The sequence below is a fragment of the Trachurus trachurus genome (genome assembly GCF_905171665.1).
Source record: "Trachurus trachurus genome assembly, chromosome: 18".
In the NCBI taxonomy this organism is placed as follows: Eukaryota; Metazoa; Chordata; class Actinopteri; order Carangiformes; family Carangidae; genus Trachurus; species Trachurus trachurus.
This window is the reverse complement of record NC_139909.1, coordinates 26,630,552-26,654,762: the sequence shown is the minus strand read 5'-3', so window position 1 is coordinate 26,654,762 and position 24,211 is coordinate 26,630,552. Positions and strand designations below refer to the sequence as shown.

General features: G+C 43.4%; 2 protein-coding genes and 1 long non-coding RNA gene across 3 annotated transcripts in view; 1 reads left to right on the top strand and 2 right to left on the bottom strand.

Annotated features, from left to right (window-relative positions):
* The window catches only part of dennd4c (DENN/MADD domain containing 4C), a 41,790-nt gene extending 25,258 nt beyond the window's left edge, over positions 1-16,532 (bottom strand). Inside the window, exons 1-2 of the mRNA XM_083992766.1 lie at positions 16,094-16,532; positions 1,270-1,580 (exon numbers count right to left, since the gene is read on the bottom strand). Coding sequence (XP_083848892.1) covers positions 1,270-1,568 — 299 coding nt within the window. The 5' untranslated portion in view covers positions 1,569-1,580; positions 16,094-16,532. The remainder of the gene's footprint in view (positions 1-1,269; positions 1,581-16,093) is intronic.
* A 3,275-nt stretch (positions 16,533-19,807) lies between these two features.
* On the bottom strand, positions 19,808-22,832 carry LOC311001658 (uncharacterized protein). Its single transcript, XM_083992767.1, has 3 exons — positions 22,061-22,832; positions 20,726-21,056; positions 19,808-20,671 (listed from the first exon to the last, which is right to left on the bottom strand). Exon 3 carries the CDS (start codon positions 20,282-20,284, stop codon positions 19,946-19,948), a length of 339 nt encoding a protein of 112 aa, XP_083848893.1. The 5' UTR covers positions 20,285-20,671; positions 20,726-21,056; positions 22,061-22,832; the 3' UTR covers positions 19,808-19,945.
* A 262-nt stretch (positions 22,833-23,094) lies between these two features.
* LOC311001659 lies at positions 23,095-23,900 on the top strand. The gene is made up of 3 exons (XR_014596192.1): positions 23,095-23,205; positions 23,324-23,485; positions 23,581-23,900. It is a non-coding gene; the product is annotated as an uncharacterized lncRNA (long non-coding RNA).
* Positions 23,901-24,211: the final 311 nt, after the last annotated feature.

Genomic DNA, 24,211 nt, shown 5'->3' with positions numbered 1-24,211 from the left:
AAGCACGTAGGAGCCCGACAGTGACTGTGAATCCTCGAATAGGAGCTGAGTTACTTCTATTTCCTCCGCCCCATATGTCAGGATTGCACAACCTCTTAAGAGGAAACATTACTCGACATACGATCTTCTGTTTATGCTCAGCGGCCCAACCTGCTGCAGCCTTTCAGCAGGGTTTTATGCAGCTCTGCAGTCAAACGCTACAGTTAGCACACGGGAATCGCATTAACAAGAGATAAAACGAAGCAAATTCACCACAGGACGAAGCAGAATAGAGTGTGTAGCGTTGGCGTTTTTAATGCAGAGACAACTATATCTGATTTAAGACTAAGCTTGACTTTGCAGGAGTTTTTCAGTTGTAACTGGAAAGTCCAGTTTGTTAGCAGGAGATGTGAAAAGGCCTCAGACAAAGACGGAGGTGTGTTGATCTGAAACGCTACAGGTAGTGGCGATCACAGCTCTGGATGAAACATTCCTGCTCCTTCATTTATCACAGACAACACGTGTATGAAGCGCAGATGATGTTAACGCAGCGATGCCGTGTTGCCTTTCAGCTCGCTCCACCAGATGAAATAAATCAAAATGGTGCAACCTGAAATAAGATAATAGGAGGAAGCAGGAAAATTCCTATCGATGGACGAGAGCCAAGAGGCGTGGCCCGGAGGGGAGGACTCCATGACGAAACGGGGGGGGGGGTTTTGTGAGCGATGCAGCCGACACACCTACTTCCTTCCACCTCTGAAAGAATGTTGGGTCGTGTTATCAGAGTCGCTGTGAATGTGACAAACTGACAGTCACTACAAAGTTACCTCAGAAAAGCAGACAGAGCGACAACGAGGGCCTCGTCAGGGTGATTTAGTGCATGTGAAATACTGACGACATGTTCACTAGCACTGTGGAACTGTGTGATCCCAGTAATAACACAGAGTTAACATGTGGAATTGGATAAAGTTGGTTAGTTAAGACTTTATTGACCCCAGGGGGAAATTCTTTCCCACAGTAAGAATGAATTGTACAGCTGTCGTCATAAAAGTTCATCAAGAGTGATATAAAATTATCACTTTAAGATCTTTTCATGTGGTAATGAATGATTCAGACTGAGCTTTAATCAAAAGTAGCATTTTTTTTTTTTGTGGGGAGGGCGTGTTGACTCTCAGTGGGGCACATTCCTAGAAACTGATGGTGAAGCCAATTAGAATGAGTCATTCGCCGCCGCAGGCATAAAGACAATCCAGATTACAAACACACGACACCAACAAACTTCTGACTTACCCGATGTCGATGAGGGGGGCCTTCCCCCGAGCCCTCTTGTAGCACAGGAACAGCTCCGGGCTCTTCAGGCTGCCATGGTTGAGGTTGGCCTGCTGGCCGCTGTAGGTGCTGTCGATGCACGTGAAGCCCTCGGGCACCGCCTCCCCCGCCGACCTGTTGATGACGGCCAAGTCCGTGATGGGGGATTTGGGCCCGCTGGACTTGGTCTCGGACAGATCCTGCTCCAAGGGCGTGGACTTGTCTGTCAGCCCGGCCACCACAAAGTAGTCGGTCACACGGTGACCCTTGTCCTCGATCATGGCTGGGTGTACCTGGGAGGCAGAGAGGAGAGACGTGACATTGATTTGGAGGGATCTTTATAAAGCCACGAGTAAATGTGCTCAGTAACAATAAACTGGCCTGTACCGCGTCGCTGCAGAGCACCAGATACTGGATTTAAGCTATAGCCAACAAGCACACTGCATGTTGGAGATTTGGAGAAAGCCGAGCTCTTATGTCTCACTTTGGGATAGTGGGATGGACTACGCATGCAAACATACCCAGAATGCTAAATAATACCGTGGCCAGGGGGCAATAAAAGGATCCTTTAAGGCCGCTGCTTCGACAACGAGGCAAACCGGCATGGGGGGGGAAACACAAGGGGTAATGAAGGGACTGGATCTGTCGAGATTCACAAACACTCTTGTCATTGTATATCACCGCTGCTGCTGCTGCTCCCGACACGTTGAGAGAGTTAAAGCTGCGGTGGCTGCAGCAGAGCCAAGGGAGAGCGGCTGAGCCCGGAGGAATGCTCAGAAATGTCACCGGGAGCATAAATCAAGCAGGAACCCGATGTCTGTAAAACACTTGAAATATGGTGGCACTTTTGGCTGGAGGGATGGAAAATATTTTCAAAATGACACCCTCTTCCCTAGATATGCTCTAGTCATTTACTTATTGAAGAACTTTGAGTCATGACACCAAATTTAGTTTCTTAAAAGTCAGTGATTCAGTAATCGGCTGCAATGCAACAGCATACAATAACAAAGACACAAACTGATACAGGACAGAACAGTCTGACTGAAGTAGATCATGTTTCAAAAATAATTCTGCACATGGAATCTGTTATTATAACTAATATTAATTCTCCTTTTATCACTAATCTCTATTAGACACGTCACGAAAATTGAAGAGGCCCTTTTTAGTGTGTGATAATAATAGAGATAGAGTTCAATTTTTAAACAGCTGCTCATCATTTATACTCTATGTATTGTAGTGCAAAAAAATACTGTTGCCCTGTCAAAGGAAAGCACTTGTCTTATCTCACCAGGCCAACACTGACACAGAGAGCATGGTTGTTGGAGAAGAAAGAGAAAACTTTACAGAGCTGTGAAGACTGACATAGGAAGTTCAGTTTTTCCAGCAATGAGTCAGCTGTGGCTGGAGAGGAAAGAAAAAAAAAAGAAAAAAAAAGAAGCCTCTTTGTAAGGCCACAGCCAGCACAAGCACAGACAGCTCTGGACTCCACGGTGCAGATCAACACCGACCGCTGCAGCTCTTTCATTACCATTCTGAATTTTAAAAACTCAAACCACGCAACCACCGCATGTTTCAACTTTGACACGTCGCCGTGAAGCCGCAGCGCAGGTATCTGAGTTGTTCTGAAAGGAAAGAGAGTGTACGTGGTCGTGGAGCAGTGTAGTGTCAGTGTCAGTGTCTGTGTGTGTCTGTGGGCAGGAGGCAGCGGCAGTGCACGGTGGCGTCCACTCAGAGCAGGACATCCGTTGGCTCGCTGCTTGTGGAAGGAGCGGTAGGAGGCGGGCTGACCTGGCTGGGGCTGGGAGGGAAATCGTTCAGCCGCAGCACCGAGCAAACAGCTGACACACTTTCCACACATTTTCCACACGCACACAGACACACAAAAAAACACCCTTTCCAGACTTTGAGACGTTGATTTCTATCAGTTGTATGGCCGTGCATTCTGCAGTGCACAACAATGGCATAATGCATGCGACAAATCATCTAATTAACGTTTCATTATTTCTCAGCGGGATATCACATCCTATCTGATTCAAAGATTCATGCAGCACTCTTATTTTTTATTTCTTTTTAAATCTTAAACTTGGCATTTTGCCAATGTGAACATGCCAAAATTGATTTGTTTCAAGTGCACAGCCCGGGCCTCGCAGCCCAGGTAGCTCTGAAGAATTGGAGCTGGATATTTGCCCAGAATGCGGCCCTATGTTTCATTACCCTTTCAAACAATGTCGGGAAAACACTCAAATCAAAAGAGCAAAGAGTCAACGCGAGCACCCGAGCAAAAACAATACAGTTTTATGTCATGTCCAATCAGATGCCTTGTGACCTCAACTTTCCACAAACAGAAAGAAAAAGGCAGTAAAAGTGCATCAGTCCCACACAGGATCAGCATTGTGTTCTGCTGAGTGAGTGGGAGTCCTGGGTACATTTACTTTTCAAACCGAGACCACCCCCAATCAATCTGCTTTGTTTTGTTTCCCAGAACGGGACACTCACTCATTCCGAGGAGTGTCGCCGAATTTTAAGTTTTTATTGGGGCTTGTAAATAAAATTGGTCCGAGCCCAAATGATTCCAGATGTGGTTTTTTAAACAACACAATAAATAACGCAGCCAGTCCACACTCCGCTAAAAAAGACCTGTGCTTGTGTTGTATGATGATGCACAACAGAGACATATTGCTCTGAAGAGATTTACTAGACTGTAGCCATGGTTACTTGATCTCACTGGCCCTAACCGTATTGAAAAGCACAAAAAAAGAAGCTGTTTTTTAGTCTATATTTGCTTCATAACTGCACTGCATCGTTACACATAGCTCTGACCAGTCTGGCCAGTGAATGTAGCTACTTTTGTGGTTTAAACAGTGACTAGATCATCTTCCTGTGTGTGCGTGGGTGAAAGAGTGTCTGTTTATAACTGAAACAAAAGCAGTACTCCTCACACAACTGTTGTGGTGTACACCGTGACACCGTCACTAGAGTTTGACAGAGCGACACCCTCTGTGGGAATCAATAAACGTACTCGTTGTGGCTATGTAACAAGGTCTTCATGTGATTTTTAACGGTGCTTGTTCCACGGAGTGTCTAGTCTACGTCTAACTGAGGTACTGCACAGTCTCTCTCTTTCAACTTCAAAACTGCTGACCTGTGTATTGTCCCCATGCCGGCTCGTGCACACGGGACAGGGGTATGGGTCAGTGTGTCACAATGCTGCTCCTGCCGCTGGCCCTTGTGTTTGTGGTTTTCACACTCTCATTCAAACATTGCAGTCACACACACATGAACCAAACCACTGACGTTCAAGCCACGGCTGCATTGACAATACACTGATCTACATTAAATGGACAGTTCAACATTTTAGCAAATTGGCCATTGCCATAATCCCTATACTTTTAGCAGTAGGTTTGTTACCTTTAATTGTCGGTGCAAGCTGTTTTTATAACGGTGGAGCAGAGCCGTGAGCTGCTCAGAGCTACGCTACGGAGGCTAATGGGATTTCTTGGTTTCCCTCATCAAACTCATCAAATAAATACACAATCAAACAACTCCAAAACGCGCTCGTGAACAAGTTGTGACGTGCATATTCACCACGCTATGAGATAAATGCAGAGACTGCTTGATGAAAAACTGCCCCCGACAGGAACGCACATCAGCTGTTTTGCATGAATTTACCTAAAAAACAACCCGTTTTTATCTCATAGCGTGGTGAATGTGCAGGTCACAACTTGTCCACGAGAGGAGTTGTTGGATTGTGTATTTGGTGAGTTCAATCATCAATCACTCAATCAATCATCTTTATTCACATATATAGAAAAGGTATTAAAATCATTAAAATATTGAAGTGAAGTAATTAGATTAAAGTTTGATGAGGAAAACCAAGAAATCCCATGAGCCTCCGTAGCGTAGCTCTGAGCAGCTCACGGCTCTGCTCCACCGTTCTAAAAATAGCTTGCAGCGACAAATAAAGGTAACAAACCTACTGCTATGACTATAGGGATTATGGCAATGGCAATCAAATGGTGAACTATCCCTTTAAACACTGCAGTGAGATTGGCTTCCAGGTTGATCAAACATTAACTGGCTTTCATCTGGAGCGCTTCTGGTCACTTTAAATGTGAAGCCCAGTGTTCACTCTTCTTTTTAGCCTAGTTTTTTAGTCTCTACCATCTCCTGAGGGAAAGTCTGGCTCTTTAGCTGCTAAGTTTGTCTGTGTGCCGTTTGGTGCTTGGCAGATAACACACTGGCTTTTTTTTTTTACTGCTTTTCCTTAAAGTTTCAGACCAGAAAATCAAACCAAAGCACAGATGAATGATGCTATAAAGCTCTGTAGTGCCATGATTGTCTGTGGGCTACGATGAAGGACCACTGTCCACATTACACATTCATTTCATAGAAATATTGATTATAGCTGCTTTCAAAGACTAGTACAAAAAGTCACCATGGCCAAAAATATCAAAAAGACACTTCAAGTCTCACTTAAAGTGAAGTGCTTCTACTATGTTTAATGTAACTGCATAGTGTTTGTGTGATACACAGGAAACATGAAAAGACGTTGGTTCACCAAGTCAATATTCAATTACTCTTGCCTAATTTTAAGCCTTAGCAGGTCACATGTCAACAGGAAGGGACGTGAGAGAGTGCAGCGCCTCACTTAGAAAATAGAAAAAATTCTTAATGAAGTAAAGAAAAGGAAATATCCTTTCGGCACACTTAGGGAGAGCAAGAAGAGGAGATGTAGCTACTTACACCTATATCTGGTCATGTATGTTGGTTTGACCTCAGCAGGTCGTCCTTCATCGAGGTGAAGCTGACTTTTAATACACCTCCCCTCCTTGCTCTGCCTAAAAACACCTGAAGAACATTTTCTTCCCTGTCATTGATCGCTACATATCTTTTTCACACCACTGTGCAAGAATCTGCTCCGGCTGTGCAACCAGCAACAAACATCAGCCTCTACAGATCTCATCTGCTCTAAAACAGTAATGTCGCTGCTATGAAAAACATCCATGTGTGAGTCATGGAGCTTCCTGACAGTACGGGCACAGATTGCCACAAAGTGCCACAGCAGGGAACAAAGAAATGTTAGCAGAAAAAAAAGGGGAAAAACAAACAGCACTCTGGGTACGCAGCGGATCTGTTTGGTCCTGATTGGCCTTTGAATGCTGCCCTATGACTGTAAGCCAGTGAATCAACATGTACTCCACAGAGAACATTAAACACACGTCAGTCTCCCTAAATGTGACACTCAGAATTTCTCCCTCATATCAACTGAGATTAAAAACAGCTCCATTACTATTATTATTATTAATTGTGCACATGTGGAGTCTGACCTCCCCTCTGCAGATACACAACCGCTTACTCATGCTTTCATGAGAGAACCCAACCACAGCTAAACAGTGTGTCAGTGAATTTAAAGGGATAGTTCACCCAAAATTCAAATTTCATCTCATTATCTACTCACCCTCATGTTAACTAAGAGCTGTGAGAATTTTCAGAGTCCTCCGTGCCTTCTCGAAGTTATAGGGGGGTCCGCGTAGCAGTATTTGTCCATAATGGTTGTCAATGGATACCACTTTTCTTCGTCCAAAAAGACACACCAAAAAACATCCAAATACCTCCATACTGCTCGTCTGTAATGTCCCTCTTGTATTGAAGCCCCAACATGAGAAATAGTTCAGAAAAAAATTAAATAAGTATATGTTTTAAGCTTGTTTGTAGCGGAAGCTCCCAGTGTCTCAGTTCACTGCTCTTCCTGTGTCAGTGCAAATCTCGCGTGATTTGCACTGACCGGCGAAACACGTAAGACATTACAGACGAGCAGTATGAAGGGATTTGGATGTTTTTGGTGTGTCTTTTTGGACAAAAAAAAGTGGTATCCATTCACAACCATTATATGGACAAATACCCCCCATAACTCAAGAGAAGGCACGGAGGACTCTGAAAATTCTCACAGCTCTTAGTCGACATGAGGGTGAGTAGATAATGAGAAATTTGAATTTTGGGTGAACTATCCCTTTAATAGCGCTTCTGTTTGCAGGCTGTTTAAATAGCTCAGAATGTGATGTACAGATGAGATGTCATTTCCTGTTCTCACTACCAGAATGGGGCGTTACGGTGGCAACACAACACTTTGTTTGTTGTGGGGAGGTTTAGGATTACTCAGAGATATAGTATGTCATGATGTATCGCCTCTGTACAGTGGAGAAGAAACTATGACAAAAAGGGGTCAGTGAACGCAGCATTACATAGTAATAATAAAAAACACTGATCCCCTCCACTGGGTCACAATCACCATCAGTGATGCTGAAATGAGTAATCACGAGAAGGGCACACTTGTGTGGACACACTGCCTTGGCTGGGTCATTGTGTGGCGGCAGCCCCCACCGCCACAACCATACAGAGATATCTCTTTGTGACAGACCATGATAGACAAACATTTGATGCTGCCATGGCAACCGGGGCCCAAACAATGCCAGGCTGCGCCGCCCGACCCTGAGCCGTGACGTGCTGCCATTCTAGCTGAGGAAATTGATCTCCGGGTCCTTGAAGGGTACATTTAGCGTGGTCTTGTTTTCAGACTCGCCAGATTAAAAAAAGTCCACTCTCATTTCCAGACTCTCGGTACAGAAAATGGCTTGTTTTATTGTTCACTTTCATGTCTAGTGAGCAAATAAAACACGGCGGTGGCAATAAACTCCGACCGTGCTGACAGGGAGTTAGACTGAAAGCTTTAAACCCACCGTAAACCCAAGTGAGTGTAACATTAAATCCTCTGGTCCTGAGCTCGTAGCAGCACGCCGCGCAGATAAACACCTCTCAGACTCAGACTGGAGGCAAACATGGTGAAGCTTTCTTGGGTCAAACCGACAGACAGACTAGTCCACTGGGTTTCCACTGTATGAAGGCCTGTGTTGTAACCTGACCCCCTGCTCTGCCCCTCCCTCCCCATGTGAAAACCTGTTCCTCTGTCGCTCCTGGGCCCCGATGATCCAGTGTCACGCTCTTTGTCTGGGTTGCGCTCCGAGAGTCAGGTCACTGCAGACCGTGACACAGAAATGTTACGAGGCCGTAGTGGACACCCACACACACACGTATACACAGTGAAACTGGCTTCTAGGCTTCCTTGTTGCTATGAAATCTGAAAGCTTAGGCCTTAGTGTGAAGTGAGCCTCCAGCACACTTTCAGTTTTCTTATAATTGTGTGGGAAATTTGGGAACTCATAGTTAGGTTTGGTGTGCTGAGATAATGATCAACCAATGGAAACCACTTTATATCGTAATATTTCATCTAATTCTGCAGAAACTGGTCATTTCTCAAGCCACAAAAGCATGTGATGAGTCAAACTAGTCAGATGTGAAAAAAAATGCTGATTCTGGGCTTATGGGCTGTTTGATCAGGTCACTCTGCATCCCAGTATACTGCAACTAGAATAGACATTCCCATTACTTTAAATTAAATCACCAGATCAAGAATATAAACATTAGCTGCAGCCCTTTAATCATCATTCTTGTGTTTTCACTGCAATTTTTCAGTTAATGGACAGAGACAGAGATGTTTAATGGTTATACTTGATTTTTACACCATTGCAGTGAAATAAATTGATCCGTGAAGTATCTCATTTGTCGGATTAACAGATACTTATTTGTGAGCTTATAGACAGATCTACAGACAGTGCACAACTCTGGCTCAGGCCTTCACCTAAACTATTTGATGCCAATTCATATGATTTAAATTTTATAATAAGTGATCACTTTTTAACTGTATTACATTTCTTTTCAATGATGAGGCAATTTGAAAGCGTCAATCATTCAGTCACATCACATTCAAATCAAGATCCCACTGTCTATCATCACTGATGAAAACACAGTGACCTCTGATGCCTAAGTTCTTTTGAATAAATTCTTTCACTGGTAGACTTTCTAAACTGAAACAGACGTTTCGAATCCAGATGCTTCAAAAGTGACAACAGCATCTTCAGTGTCATCTCTAATGAAGCAGATTTAGTTCGGCAGGTGCGAGAGAGGGATTCAAACGCGTGCCTGTAATATGTGAACTGTCAAGAAGCTGCTCTGTTATTTTTGACGGACACGTCTGTTTTGGAAGGTGTGATGCAACACAACAAGATGCAGTGAGTCACTGCTTCCAGTACAATGGCGTATTCATTTTGAAAGCTTCGTAGTACAGAGGAACATATTCACATTTCAGACATTAGACAGTAACGTGACTAACACTTGCAGACCTGTGCGATTAGACTACTTGTGTCAGATGTAAAAAAACAAAACAAAAGAAAACAACTGGTGAGCTCATGGAGATCACAATTAAATCAGTGATTGCTTTTACTCATAAAATCCTAACTGAGCCATTCCTCAAGGCCTCAGGTTACCCTCTGCTAGAAAGTCTTCTTCCTCGGTGGTGGCACTGGTCTCGACTTGCTTGCAAACGTGCCAAAGGTTGTGTGTGCAGCCCAGGAGTCCCTGAGGGCAGGGGAACACTCCTCACTGCCAGAAATAAAACCGGGGAGGTCCTACTGCTCACATTCATCTGCACCAAACCTGATGTTTATTCATTTTCAGCACTTGTGTGCTGTGAATGGCATTCACCTATCAAGCCTCAGAGCACCCACGGTGCCAAATTCAATTTAAGCAAAGCTCCTATAGCTGCAGGGAGAGAGACATGGACAGACACAGAAAGAGAGATTTCTCTATTTAAGTATAGTGTGTGTAAACCCCTTACTCCATCCCCCCACGGTCTGCCCCACCATGATCTCATCCCTTTCACACAAAAGAGCCTGGAGGCTCGTTCCCCAGGGGTGAAAGAGCCTGCCTGCATGTGAGCGCATGCACAAGACAAGTGTGTGTGTGTGCGTGTTTGTGTGTGATGCTGGACAACAGACAGTGTCGTATCTGTCTTGGTTACTTCAGGAGGAGTCTGCCATGTAGATCCACTAACAGCAGCTGAGCCTGACACACACATCTTTCATGTAATGTACTATGGATACATCGAAAAGAGGATAAAAAGCATGTGTCCAGATGCAGCGATCTGACTGTTAAAGGGATAGTTCAACATTTTGGCAAGTTTGCCTATTGCCGTAATCCCTAATGTCATAGCAGTAGGTTCATTACCTTTAATTATCGGTGCATGTTGTTTTGAGATCCACGGGGCAGAGACGCTAGTTGCTCAGTGAACACAATGGAGGTGAATGGTACAGGTCCCCTGTCCCTCATCACACTCATCAAATACACAATCCAACAACTCCAAAACACTCTCATGGAGAAGTTGTGAACTACATTCACCACGCTATGAAATAATAAGGTATGATTATGTAACATTACGACACATGAGGTAAATATTCGGGACTACTTGCTCCGCCCAGCAGCCGTGTCTGGAATATAGTTCTGGCTACGCATTTGCCTTGAAAACAACTCCGTCTCGTACTTTATTATTTCATAGCGTGGTGAATGTGCAGGTCACAACTTTTCCACCGAAGCGTTTTGGAGTTGATGGATTGTGTATTTGATGAGTGTGATGAGGGACAGAGAACCAGTACCGTTCGCCTCCATTGTGTTCACTGAGCAGCATGCTTCTCTGCCCCGCAGATCTCAAAACAACATGCACCGATAATTAAAGGTAATGAACCTACTGCTATGGCTATAGGGATTATGGCAATAGGCAAATTTGCCAAAATGTTGAACTATCCCTTTAATTATAAACAGTACTTATAAGGCTGAGTCTTCACTGTACATGTATGTGAGCTTCTACACCACTACCTTCCATCCATCTCCATGTAACAGGGCTGGAGTGCACTTAAAATCAGTCCTGAAAGTTCGGTAATGCCCGCTGACACAAAAAAAAACAGTCTGAGTAAAAATTGCCAAAGGAACAGGCAATCGCATTTTCAACCGTAATGGTCTCCAAAAGACGACCCTTTCAGCTCCAGTGGCAGCCGCTGAGCCACGCTGCGTGTCAGCTTCAAGTGCCACTCTGTAGCTCTGGGCTTGGGGAGGGGATGTGAAGAGCAAAGTGGCTCTCTGTAACTACCTGTCATCACAGTGTGCTGCTGGTTGCTGGAGGCCAGGCTGAGCGCAAGGTGCCAACGAGGTGACGAAACCTCCGTTTTACAAGGCGACGACCACAGAAAAACCAGCGCTCTGCATTCCCTTTGAGGCTTTTTTGGGGAGACGAACTCAAATGAAAAGTCAGTTGAGCTGCCGTCAGATTAAATTCATATGAGGGAAAGCTGGAGCGTGTGTGCACGTGGTCGGCTGTTAAACTGTGGTCTGTGAATACCTCACATGCTAATTAATCTGAACAGCGAGTCTTGATGAGACTACCAGCCTTAAACCACACTAACCTGCACTTTTCATCACAGAGAATAAGGAGAAAACGACAAAAAAACAACCTCAAGTGCACCTGACAAGAGGCAGGAAATATATTTAACTTCAATATTTGCTGTTGAGCGAGAGGTGGAGCATTCACAGTCTATCTGCCTTTAGGCTCCAGATAAGCCTGAGGGATAGTCAGGCACTATCACATCCATATGCTAACAACATCTCTTGTCGCTCTACATGGCTTCAGCAAAGCAAAATGACCAACAGTGAACTCTGTTCCTTAGTCATGTTTGTTTAACCCTGGGAGCAGTTTCTATGCACAGACACAAAACACCCGTGGGTGCTGCTAGCGATAGCCATCAAAACACTTCCCAGAATACGACAAATGGTAGCCATCATCGATACTGTACCATGGTCCAGGTTGAGCCTTCTGTCAAACAAATAGATTCATTTTTTGATCTATTTTGTCAGTCATAAAGCCTTGTTATCTGATCTAACATGTTTAAAAGTAATCTAAACTGTCAGAACATCCAGTGAAGGCTCACTTAAACTGTAGCCTAACATCTGGTCAAATCGCAGACGTTTCACTATTTACCAGAAACCAATTCTTATTTGCTGCTTCTAAAACAGACACACAACTTCCCGTCTGGGCTACCTAGACCAGAGAGAAATTGATTACAGTGAAAACTGCCTTTTTATTCAGCCTAAAAATATAAAGTTTATTATCAAATGATGTGGTGTGAGTTTGGTGCCCAGACTCACATGCTCAACTATATCCAATTCAGTACTGAAGCAGCATTGGAGGCCTAGCTGCTATCAGGAACAGAGTCAGAACAACTTGAGTCAAAAATGATGGAAAATAATCACATTCAAAAGTTAAAAGAGACCTTTAGTATTCACTTTGCTGCCAGGTAAAACATAAAAACTATTTCTTTTTTTGCACTTTGAAAAGCTGTAACCTGTAAACGTGTGATATTTCAACATGTTACATAATTATCAAAACTGTCAGCACATCCAGTGAAGGCTCACTCTGTCTGCTCACCCTCCAGCACTTCTAACTGTCTGTTCTAACAATCTAACTGCCCTGGATCCTGGTTTAATGTTTTGTCAAGATAACATCAAAGTGAGCAGCAGCGACCAGTGACTACCATCACAGGGGAAGTAGCTATACACAAATAACCAAAAGGTGAACATTTCTACTGATTTTTTTCTGTCGTTGCACGCTACAAAGACCTGACTACCTGATGAAAGAGGCGGATGTGTTTCCTAGAGAAAGTGACACGCTCAAAGCTATGTCAGAAAAACGATGAGCCCACACCAACAGGTAGGTCATGCCTCCTTACAGCACGACCAGAAGGTCACACAAGGACAGCGCGAGGCGAGCTGCCGAGAAAAATACAACTTTCTTCAATTAAAAACAAGCCGGGGAGACGGAGGACCAGGCCGGGCCCAGCAGAAACGTCACAAGACTGCCTCCCTCCTGGAGCGTGACAGCCCGGCAGACACAGAGCATTCTTTCCACTCGGAGGAGAAGGGAGAGAGGGCAAACTCATTGCCCTCACTAACTAGCTGGGCTCAGACCGGCCCAGACCCGGGGAGGACGACCCAGACGCTGCTGGCACATCACACATCACACATCACACATCACACATCACACATCACACGCCAGAGTTCAAGAGTCAGAGGAAGGACAGAGGTCACCTGAGAGGGATTTTTGGCTGCGCTATACAAAACCCGTGTTGTTGCTCTCTGACTACCGGCGGCTCTCTGGAGTTAATGTATGTTCAGACATGAAGGCAGTTATGCAAAATGCACTGAGGTGTTTCGACGTGCTGGATCAGCGAGCTGAAGGACTTGCACTGTCAGGGGGCCTCTGCATCGAATTCACAATTATTTCTGGCTGTTTAAGTGGAAAACAACGTGAAAAACATACACAACAGCAGTAACAAGCAAGGCCGAGAACACAGATCAGGGTTGTTGATGTGTCCTTGAGGCGGACAATTGACGGCCCACCGGCGCTGGGGATGCTATTGTGTTGCTGACAGTGACCTCACCCCCCCCTCATGGATGAAGACTTCCTTCATGAAAAAGTTAAAGAGGAACTATGCAGGATTTTTACCTTGACTGTGCTACATTTGTACCTTAATTAAACACTTTCAGAGTAATTGTGATGGTTAAATAAATGACTTGTAACTTGTTACAGGGAGAATGGAGGCTCTCTGCCTTCCACCTAGCGTCTCTTGTAGGGGTGTGCCAAAAATAAAATCGATTCACATAAGAATCGCAATTCTCATTTAATACGATTCAGAATAAATATAAAATGTCCCAAAATCGATTTTCAAAAATAAAAAAATGAAACAAATCTGCTGGCTGTTGGCCTCCATTTCCTTAGAATTTGAAAACAGGATGTTTAACTGTAGCCTACTTTTTTTTTTAATAAAGTGGCACTTTTAATTTTGTTACTTAAGCAATATGTGATATTGCTTTTATGCAACAGTTTCAACAATTCCATCTAAGCATGGATAAATGTTTAAAACGTAATAAATGTGAAAAAGACACTTTAGTCATTCTGTCTTGCAAAGCAGACTGGAGTAGATCATGAGGATCCTTTGCACACTGATAGACTGAAGCAGAAATCATTAGGCTAGGAATCAAATCGTTTTGAATCGAAAATCGATTATATCGTATATGATATATAATGTTATCATCTGCTCTATTGATTGATTTCTCGCAAGCTTCGTTGAAAACAAAATGCACATGGCCGGGAGGAGGGTTAGCAAAACAGAGGAAAAGCAACTGGACTTGCCTCGTTCCTCTTTAAAATGCAGTATCAGTCAATGTGAGAGTGGTGAAAAGAGGTGAAGACTCAGTGGGTCTTTAAGCTCAGAGAGGAGCTGAAATGTCAGTCCCAGTGGAGGTCCTGAAATAAATGGGAGCCAGTTCCAGCCTATTAAGTGTTGAAGCTGGATTATACGCAGTTGTAATGTTATTTGAGGAATGGGAGATAAAAACTACACTAAAAAAAGATCTGAACTAATGTATCAAAGCAGAGACTGTATACACTGAGCCAAAGAAACTCCTCAGAAATCCTATTTGACTTCTGCTGCTCAGTCCTTCTCCAGCCTGTTGCAGCTCCCTGCCCTGCCCAATCTGCTTCATTTGCTTGGTCACCTGACGGAGCCTTTGGCTGAGCAGCAGCAGCAGCAGCAGCAGCAGCAGCAGCAGCAGCAGTGACAAAGTGCAAGTTCAATGTACACAAGCCATGACCCACTTTTTATAGCTTCTGCCTGCAGCCGTTAGTTAGTAGGAGGCAACATTCGCTCCACTCCCCTTTTCCAGTGGCTGTCAGGCTGAGCCAAGGTCAAGGAAGAGATTTTCCCTGCCATGTTTCCACGTGTCAGCGGCTCAGTGCCGATGCAGTTCACTTCTCTCCCTCCACCAAACCTCAATTATTCTGTTACCATCTCACGATTTTCCCCACTGCCACGATCTTTGGGTGTTAAAAACACTTAAATGAGAATATCCCTCTGGTGCAATACCACAGGAAGTGCCATCCTCGGTTTCTGCTGGGACTTGAGCCACGGCTGTCATAACAGGAACCTCACACGGACCGCTGTGAATCACCACTCCGCTGCCCTCGGGGCTTTACAGTCTCCTGCAGGTTGGCAAACAGTCAAGTGCTGAGGCATAGATATGTGAGCACCTTGGCATTGCATCCAGTGTGCCCCCCCCCTTACACACAGCCACAAAACCAACAGAAGCATCTTACACAACTCCTGTGTCCTAGGCTTAGGGTCACAGAAAACGCAGACAGGGCATATACTCAGAAAGAAAGTTCCTGGATGAAAGCAAAGCCACATGTCCAAAAGGAAGTAAGGTTAATAGTTCCTTATCATGAGTCTATTCAGCTGCTACCTCCCCCTCCTCCTCCTCCTCCTCCTCCCCTGCTGGAGTTAGTTTTATCCAACTATCTTTTTTATTCCAGGCAGGAAATTCACTTTAGTAAGTGGGGCTGGGACCAGACAGACAGACACCTGCAAGGTTAGACTGGCTCCAGGAGAGCACAGGCTGATTATCTGGCGTCACGGAGGGCCCATGGAGGAGAGAGGAGAGAGGAGAGAAGGAGGAGGGGAAGAGGAGGAGGGGGGGTGGTGGTGTTATGTTTCCCAACTGTTGCATCCGACCCCATAAGTCGGTCAACTTTGATGCAGGAAATACACCTCGTCGCGGACATAACAATAGAAAATGCCCTCCCGCGGGCAGCCTGTGCACTCATACGTGGCTGTGTGTCTCTTTCCGCGGTGGAAAGTGCAGAAGCAGCTCCGCAGTAGCCCAACACCAGGAAAAGGCTTTTCTATTCTTTTCTTTTCTTTCTTGTTTTCAGCCGGTGACCTTACTTGTACTTAATGACACCCAAACAGACCAACTACAATTATTCACTCTTACAGCAAACTCAGCTTAGTCGAACATGAGTACTTACCAGCTGTTTACACTGCAGCGAGAGACAATGTTGACATGTAGGCAACTTGCTGCTTTTACCCGCTTGATATATTCCGTGTTTTTTTTGGTTTGTTTGTTTATTTGTGCAAACCGAAGACAGGTTAAACCCAGGACGGCACGCGGGAAGAAAAAAAAAACTAAAGCCACTCCGAATTAGTCCTCAGAAAGTTCGCTGGACACTTCTTCGCCACACTCTCATCTGAAGTTGTCGGCGGAGGCAGGCGCCATGTTTGTGTCTGAGCGGAGAGTTTTGTTGCTGAGCTTTCCTGCTAAACGTCTCTTTCAGAGTGGAACCGCCCAGAGAAGAGGAGAGGCCACCGCAGCTCACACAGGCTCAGGCTGCTGGCCCCGGGGAGCTCCGTCAAGCTAGCACCTCTATGGCTAGCACACAGGAAACCACCGGCTTCCGGAGCTGCTTTTCAAAGTAAAAGTTTTTATTTACTCTTGAAAAGTGTTTGCATACTTTTCCATTACATTAATATTGTTACATTGTAACACAACTATTACACATATTGTATATCATATTCTACATTTTAATTTATCTTCCATAATACACTATTAAAATATAATATATATCTATTTTTTAATATGTATGTAGGCGTATGTGTACACTATTTACACAATGCACTCAGTAGGTCGTGTATTTTTGGGAGTAAATTGTTTGATACTGCTTTCTTGTCTTTTTGTCCATTTTCTTCACTGGATGTTAAAGGTCAAAAGGTCATCATGCAATTTTACATCCATGATGCAAAAAATAATGGATAAAACCACAATAACACCTGAGCTAGAAGTTGGTGATGCCTCACTCTTCACTTTAAATTAATGCATAATGCAATTTCTAAATAGTTCTGTCTGAATATTGTGTAGGCCTTTATCACCTAAGTTAGCTTGGTAGGGTCGGGTGTGGCATAATTAAGACCAACTGATAGAAAACTAAAACTAATTTCAGAAGTTATATTGTTTTGACCTTTTTATTGTGAAGGTGAAACGTCTTGACTTCCCCTCTTCTTTGAAGTTTCACTGCTGCCTTGACGCACTTGTTTCTCTTTCAGTGAATTTGCTCAGTGTCTGACGCCCCCTACAGTTGGTAGAAATAACACACACACACACACAAAAAAACAGCAACAGGTGTGAGAAAACCTTCATGGAGGGAATAAAACTAAATAAATACACAATAAAATAGCAGCTGAAATAAAATAGGCCTAAAATAAAAATCAAAAATATGAAATGTGAAGAAACGTGAGAAAAATCTCACGCACAGTAAATGTCATGGAAATAGAACGATGACGCAACCGATGCTATATAAACTCTGCCCGTCAATCATAACGTTCCTTTTGCACCTGGACGCTGATTTGAGCTGACCTGCTGCAAAAACCCTCTGCAAAGCTAACCACTGGAAAGCTGAGCTAAGATACTCATTGCTAGAAGACAACCACTTGGACACCGGATCCATTGGAGGACAACTTCTTGGACATCGGAGGACGCAACTACTTGGACCGCCCGGAGGACAACCACTTGGACACCGGATCAATTGGAGGATAACCTACTTGGACCTTGGATTTTTTTGGATACATTTTGGACCAAGGAACAACCAAGGGACCCAAGGAGAGGACATGGCCTCCAGCCGCCCCCTGACTGCAGTCACCGGAGAGATGGACGTCCAGCGCCCAGGTAAGACACAAAGTCATGTTTTCTTATTTGCAAATGTAATATTTAATCTATTTAAAACCATTGAAAACTCCCTCAGTGGGAAAGTAAACGAAACATTTTAAATGTGAAGGTGCACAGTTGATGCCATGGTGGAAAAACTAAGATTTGACCTTTAATGAACGATTCCTCTGTGGATGCTTTGTGACTAGAATGTGTTAGAAGAGGCGGGAGAACTGTGGAATAAATTAACAATTGTATTTTAGTTTGAAACATTTGTTATTTAGATTTGGGATATATTTTTTCTAAGTTTTAAAGGTAAAATTAATGTGAAAAAATTATAAAATGCCAAATGAGCCTTTTTTATGCACCATAGCAACAATGGAACTTTGAATGTCAGAATGTTGTCACCAGGCACAGGCCTCCCTGTGCGCAATATTTTGTTTGTTTTGGTGGAAGCTTGAATTACATTGTATCTGCAGTTGAAATATCAATATTCTCACTTCAGGTTTCTCAAATGTGTTACCTAATGTTTGAATATTCATCAAAGTTAACCAACAGAGTGAGGTAAAGAAGTGTCTGAATATTGCAGGATCTTGAACAGGGTTGTAGTAGGGACAGCTGTGCTAGTTGGAAAGTAGGCACTTCTTCTACTGATTGAAATGCTCATTTTTGCTATGATGTTATTAATGTGAGTAGCCTACCCCAAGAAAGTCTTTCTCTGTAATCTGGTCTCAATGGTTCAATAATAGCTCCAAGCAAGGAAATGTATCATTTTTGTTCTTTTCTCTGAGCGTAATTTAAGCAAATAACAAGACATTTGGTTTTTGAAATATTCAGTTTCAGCTTTTGAAGTCTGCTTTTTTTTTTTTTTTTTTTTTTTATATATATGGCATATCATTTACAAAAAAATGAGTATAATAAAGGGCCAAGACAAAGGACGGCCACAACTCAATGTTGTTTTATAATTAGCATTTTGTGGTCGACAAGATCAAAAGCTGTGCTAAAATCCAACATCACTGTTCCAATTTGTAATCTATTATTGGTTTCAGCCTTCATCTATTATTGTGTGACAGCAGTGCATGTTGAATAGCCAGTTTTGTTAGCATGTTGAAAGTCAGAATTAATACTATTAAGAGAAGTGATTTTGCATTTGCTTAAATTGTTTCCATAGGTTTTCCTAAGTGAATACTGATTGGCCTACTATTTGATCCAGTTAATGCTTCTTTTCTGTAGAGGGGTGACCTTAGCTTACAACTTGCATGAAAGATATGTTGAAACACAATAAAAGTAAAAAATAAATAACTTTCTTACATCAAAATGATTGGCTGTCTGCCACAGGGTGCTCCTCACATACAGAAGAAGGACTAATCTGAAAGTGAATCAGATGATTCATAACTTGGTCCTGATTGGAGAAATTAGTGTTACAGTGTTACAACTGACCCATGTTAGAATCATCCTTGGTCCCCCCTATTGTCATTTACTTGTTGATATCTTGTTATTTCACACCCTAAAGTGCACTTTATAAAACATTGTTTAATGATAACAATGCATATTTTATTATTATATTATATTAGAACATGTTAAGATTCAAGAAATTAAAAAAGAACAAGAAAACCTTCCTCATAACATTGAGCAATTAAATATAATTTTTAATTTTTGGTCATATAAGTAAAAAGAGATGAGATGAGATTTATTTGTTAGATATCTGCAATTACACATAATACAATGCACAGTAAAATGTGTTATTGTGCCTATAAGAAACCGTGTAAGATGTAAGATTATAAGATATAGATAATATGAAAATAGCACATATAATGTGTTATATGTTGCATAAATATAAATTCTATAAATGTGCATAAAGTTATCCACAAGGTACAAGGTAATGTAAGGTTTGAGAGGAGCTTATTGCTGTAAAAGGTTACAAAAGTGTGTTAATAAGCAGTATTTGTTAGTATCAGTTTCTCATGTGAGTGCAATAGAAAATTATTCTGATACTCAAATGTTGAAAGTGACTTCATTCCTTTGTCTCAAAGAGCTAATTGATATTGATATACTGATATAATGGTACAGTTTTAAGCTGTGAGTACAAGTCTTTAGTTGCTTTAACTTTCTCCCCTCAGGTGACTCCTTTCAGCCAGCCATCCAACGCCCCGAAGAGGAGGATTTCCCCATCGGCATCTCTTCAGACGAAGAGGAGGATGTGGAGGAGGACGAAGATGTGGAGGAGGAAGAGGAGGATGAAGATTCGGATCTGGAGGAAGACTGGTCCAGCGAGGATTCTGGCTATGGCACCCTGTCGGAGTTCGAGGAAGACGAAGATGACGACGACGACGGCCATCGCTCCCCTCTGGACCAGGAATTCCCCCCAGAGGACTTCTGGCACGGCTGGCGACGAAGGTTTTCTCCTGCTCCTCTTGGGGATGTTCCACACCCACGGCTTCCTGAGGAGCAACTGCCCGGAGTTCTTCCTCTTGCTGTTCCCAGCAGCTCTGAAGACCCTGTTCTCACCACCTCGAGCCATGGTTCCACCAGAAGAAGCAGGGAGGAGAGCGACAGCGAGCTGCTGGGTAGGAAGAGGCCCAGACTGGACTTGGAGGGAAGCCCCCAGGAGCCAACTCCTTCATCCTCAGGCACCAGCCCCACCACAACCACAGGACCCTGGCTTAGTCGTGCTGACCTGCCCTCCTGGTTTGATGCTACCGACTCCGACTAGTGATGTCCCCTTGGAATGATGCTTGAAGTAGGCATGGCTACCAGCAAGAGTTTTCTCTTGTTCTTAATGATGTTAGCAGGTAAGTAAGAAAAGGCCCAGATGGGACACTGAGGAAATCCTTCAGGAGCCAACTCCATCAACCTCAGTCCTCAGCTTTACCACCACAACATCATGCCTAAGCTCCACCACCACAAACTGAGGCCTCAGCTTTACCACCACAACATCATGCCTAAGCTCCACCACCACAACCTTAGCATGGCTACCAACAAGAGTTTTCTCTTGTTCTTAATGATGTTAGCAGGTAAGTAAGAAAAGTCACGGATAGCACACTGAGGAAATCCTTCAGGAGCCAACTCCATCAACCTCAGGCCTCAACTCCACCACCACAACCTCAGGCCTCAACTCCACCACCACAACCTTAGCATGGCTACCAACAAGAGTTTTCTCTTGTTCCTAATGATGTTAGCAGGTAAGTAAGAAAAGGCCTAGATGGGACACTGAGAAAATCCCTCAGGACTCAACTCCAGATCAGGCGCGACTTCACCACCACAACCTCAGTCCTCAACACCACCACCACAACCTCAGTCCTCAACACCATAGATATATAAACATAGATGCCGCGTTCCATACTGCCGAACAGCGCCACCATGCGTCTGCTGGCCGCCATGTTGTGCAGGGCATAAGTTCTAAAGGACTGCCGTTCTAAACGCTGTAACCATGGTTGTAACCCCAGATTTTGATTAAATCTATTCACAGGCGTCATTTACGCTGGGGACGTTAACTACATAGCAGCCAAAAATGTGCACGGCGCAGAGCTTCCTGTACGCCGGAGCCAACTCGCAACAATGTAACTTCAATTAAGTCGTTCTCAGACTCTTTCTGTCATCTCCCGCTTTGCACAAAGAGGGATTTCAAGACGCACCCATAGACTGTATAAAAAAGACGCACCACGGTGATATGGGTGCAACAAAATCAACATCTAATCTGTCCCTTCAAATTAAAGTTAGTGACTGTTTGGAGCAGCAGCTGACAGTGACAGTTTCCTCATCACTAAACCTGAGCCATCAGATCCACTCACGTCGTGACGACGGGACAAAGTCTCTTATTGTAGGCTATATTCTGTGTTTTCCCTCTCTTTAACCGTCTCGTTTGAGTTTTTGCCCGGTCAACCTGCATCTGGTGCATCTGCTGTTTCTCTCGCGCTTGCTCACTCGCTCACTCTTGATCCGCATATGAATATTATATAAAAAATAAAAAGGAAAACACACAGACTCGCAAATTGAAATGACCTACTAGTCTAACAATTAAGTGACCTAGAGCTGTAGACCAGATATCCCCAAAGAAATTTAAATCAAACGCAACTGGACTCAGTTATTTTGTCTAGGAAGACGTTTCACCTCTAAGAGGCTTCATCAGTTCATGTCCTACGCAACTGGTGAAGCCTCTTGTACCTGGACAAATGAGAATATTCACAGGCTTAGACGTTCTGTGTCCTGCACAATATGGCGGCCCCGCTGACGTATCGCCAGATATAGAACGCGGCATCTACGTTTATATATCTATGCTCAACACCACCACCACAACCTCAGTCCTCAACTCCACCACTACAACCTCAGTCCTCAACACCACCACCACAACCTCAGGCCTCAACTCCACCACCACAACATCAGGCCTAAGCTCCACCACCACAACCTTAGCATGGCTACCAACAAGAGTTTTCTCTTGTTCTTAATGATGTTAGCAGGTAAGTAGGAAAAGGCCTAGATGGGACACTGAGAAAATCCTTCAGGATCCAAGTCCATTAACCTCAGGCCTGACTTCACCACCACAACCTCAGTCCTCAACTCCACCACCACAACCTCAGGCCTAAGCTCCACCACCACAACATCAGGCCCAAGCTCCACCAACACAACCTCAGTCCTCAACTCCACCATCACAACCTTGGGTATCAACACCACCACCACAACATCAGGCCTAGGCTCCACCACCACAACATCAGGCCTAGGCTCCACCACCACAACCTTAGCATGGCTACCAACAAGAGTTTTCTCTTGTTCTTAATGATATTAGCAGGTAAGTAAGAAAAGGCCTGGATGGGACACTGAGAAAATCCTTCAGGACTCAACTCAGCTCAGTTGAAACCTGGGTAATCTTGGCACGCTTTGCTCTCCTCTTATCCAGGATTTCCCCCTAGGAAAGTTCTGACATGGCTACCAACAAGAGTTTCCTCTTGTTCTTGGTGATGTTCTGTCTGGTGACAGTGAGCAGGTAAGTAGCAGGTGGGACAGAAAAAGAGAAAATCCTTCAGGAGTCTGGTCCTTCAACATCAGGCCTCAGATCCCTTGATTAAAAAAAAAAAAAATTCTTCAATGTACATTTTGTAAACCCGAGTGCTGGCCCTCTTGCTAAGAATAAGAATAGAGTGTGTGTATTTATGTTTGTATGACATGTTTGTTTGTGAAGCACTTTGGTGCAAACACTGTTTGCTTTTAAGGTGCTATATAAATGAAATTAATTTGAAATTTGTACCAGAGGTAAGATTTTTATATTAATACCATAAACAAAAAAATGTTAATTTCACATATTTAACTATTTGTTTTACTTTCTTTGTATTTTGAAGCTAATTTCCTGAGGTATAGTTGGCTGAATGAGATGGAGAGCCCTGCAGTCTAGTTCCAGGCAAAGAGGACTACCCAATGCTAAGAACCACTGCTTCACCACCAGCTATGGTAAGAATAAGTCAGAAGTCATTTAATCTTTATAACCTGTTTTTTGTATTCTTTAAACTATGATTTGTGATTGCATTGCAGTCATCAATGACGGTAATGATTCTTATTGTTGGTACAGGTGGAGCAAGTAGACTTTCCCAGTCTCGACTCTCCATCAACCCCCATGAAGTAACAATGTGGAAGACCTGAGTCCAACACTGGACTCCCAGACCCTTTACAGAAGGATGGAGGACCCCAGGACCAGCTGGAGAAGAGTGTCAGCTTTGTCTCAGTGGGCTCAGTACGTAATCCTCTCAGTGACACTAAACAAGTAACAACTGTCACATAAAGCTGTGATGAGCTGAGACTAACAATATATGTTGATATTTCTTGTAGCACCAAAGGCACTGAACCAGCCAGCACCATACTCACTACCCTCAACAGACAGTATCTGAAGGTCCTGTCAGTAAAGAAATAACCCTCCACCCTCTCCAGCCAGTCTAGAGTGTGAAGAGCGTCCTGCACACAGCGAGAGTTCAAGATAAATGAAAAAATAACATTAATTGTTCTAAACATTGAAATAATTATACAGCACATGTATATTATAGTAGTATAATGGAGTGAATGTAAGTCCAACCTTTTCACACTTGTGTAATTGTTCATGTAAAATGCAGAAATAAATGTAATGTTATGAATATTATGATTTAGCTTGTGTAACTTTTCATTTTACATAGTGTTTTGTTGTTACTGTGGTATTGTGAATACTTTAGGAAAAATATTTATGTAAAAAATATGCATCAAAATGTTTTAATGCTGATCGGATGTTAGCTCTGCCCATGGGACATCTTTATTTCTATTTAAAGTAAATTGCATATACTACACTTTGTATAGAGATATAAAATATAAATCTTTTGACACCTCACTGTTGAAAAACCAAGAAGTTACTATTGATTGTATGTAATTTACATGGATACCTGGAATGCTGCATCCTTTGGTCCACCAATAAAAACATTTCAGTTTTACATCA

Bases quoted from the DNA above. Each gene is read 5' to 3' on its own strand.
- LOC311001658 (XM_083992767.1), bottom strand. From the start codon at position 20,284: ATGGCTCGAGGTGGTGAGAACAGGGTCTTCAGAGCTGCTGGGAACAGC.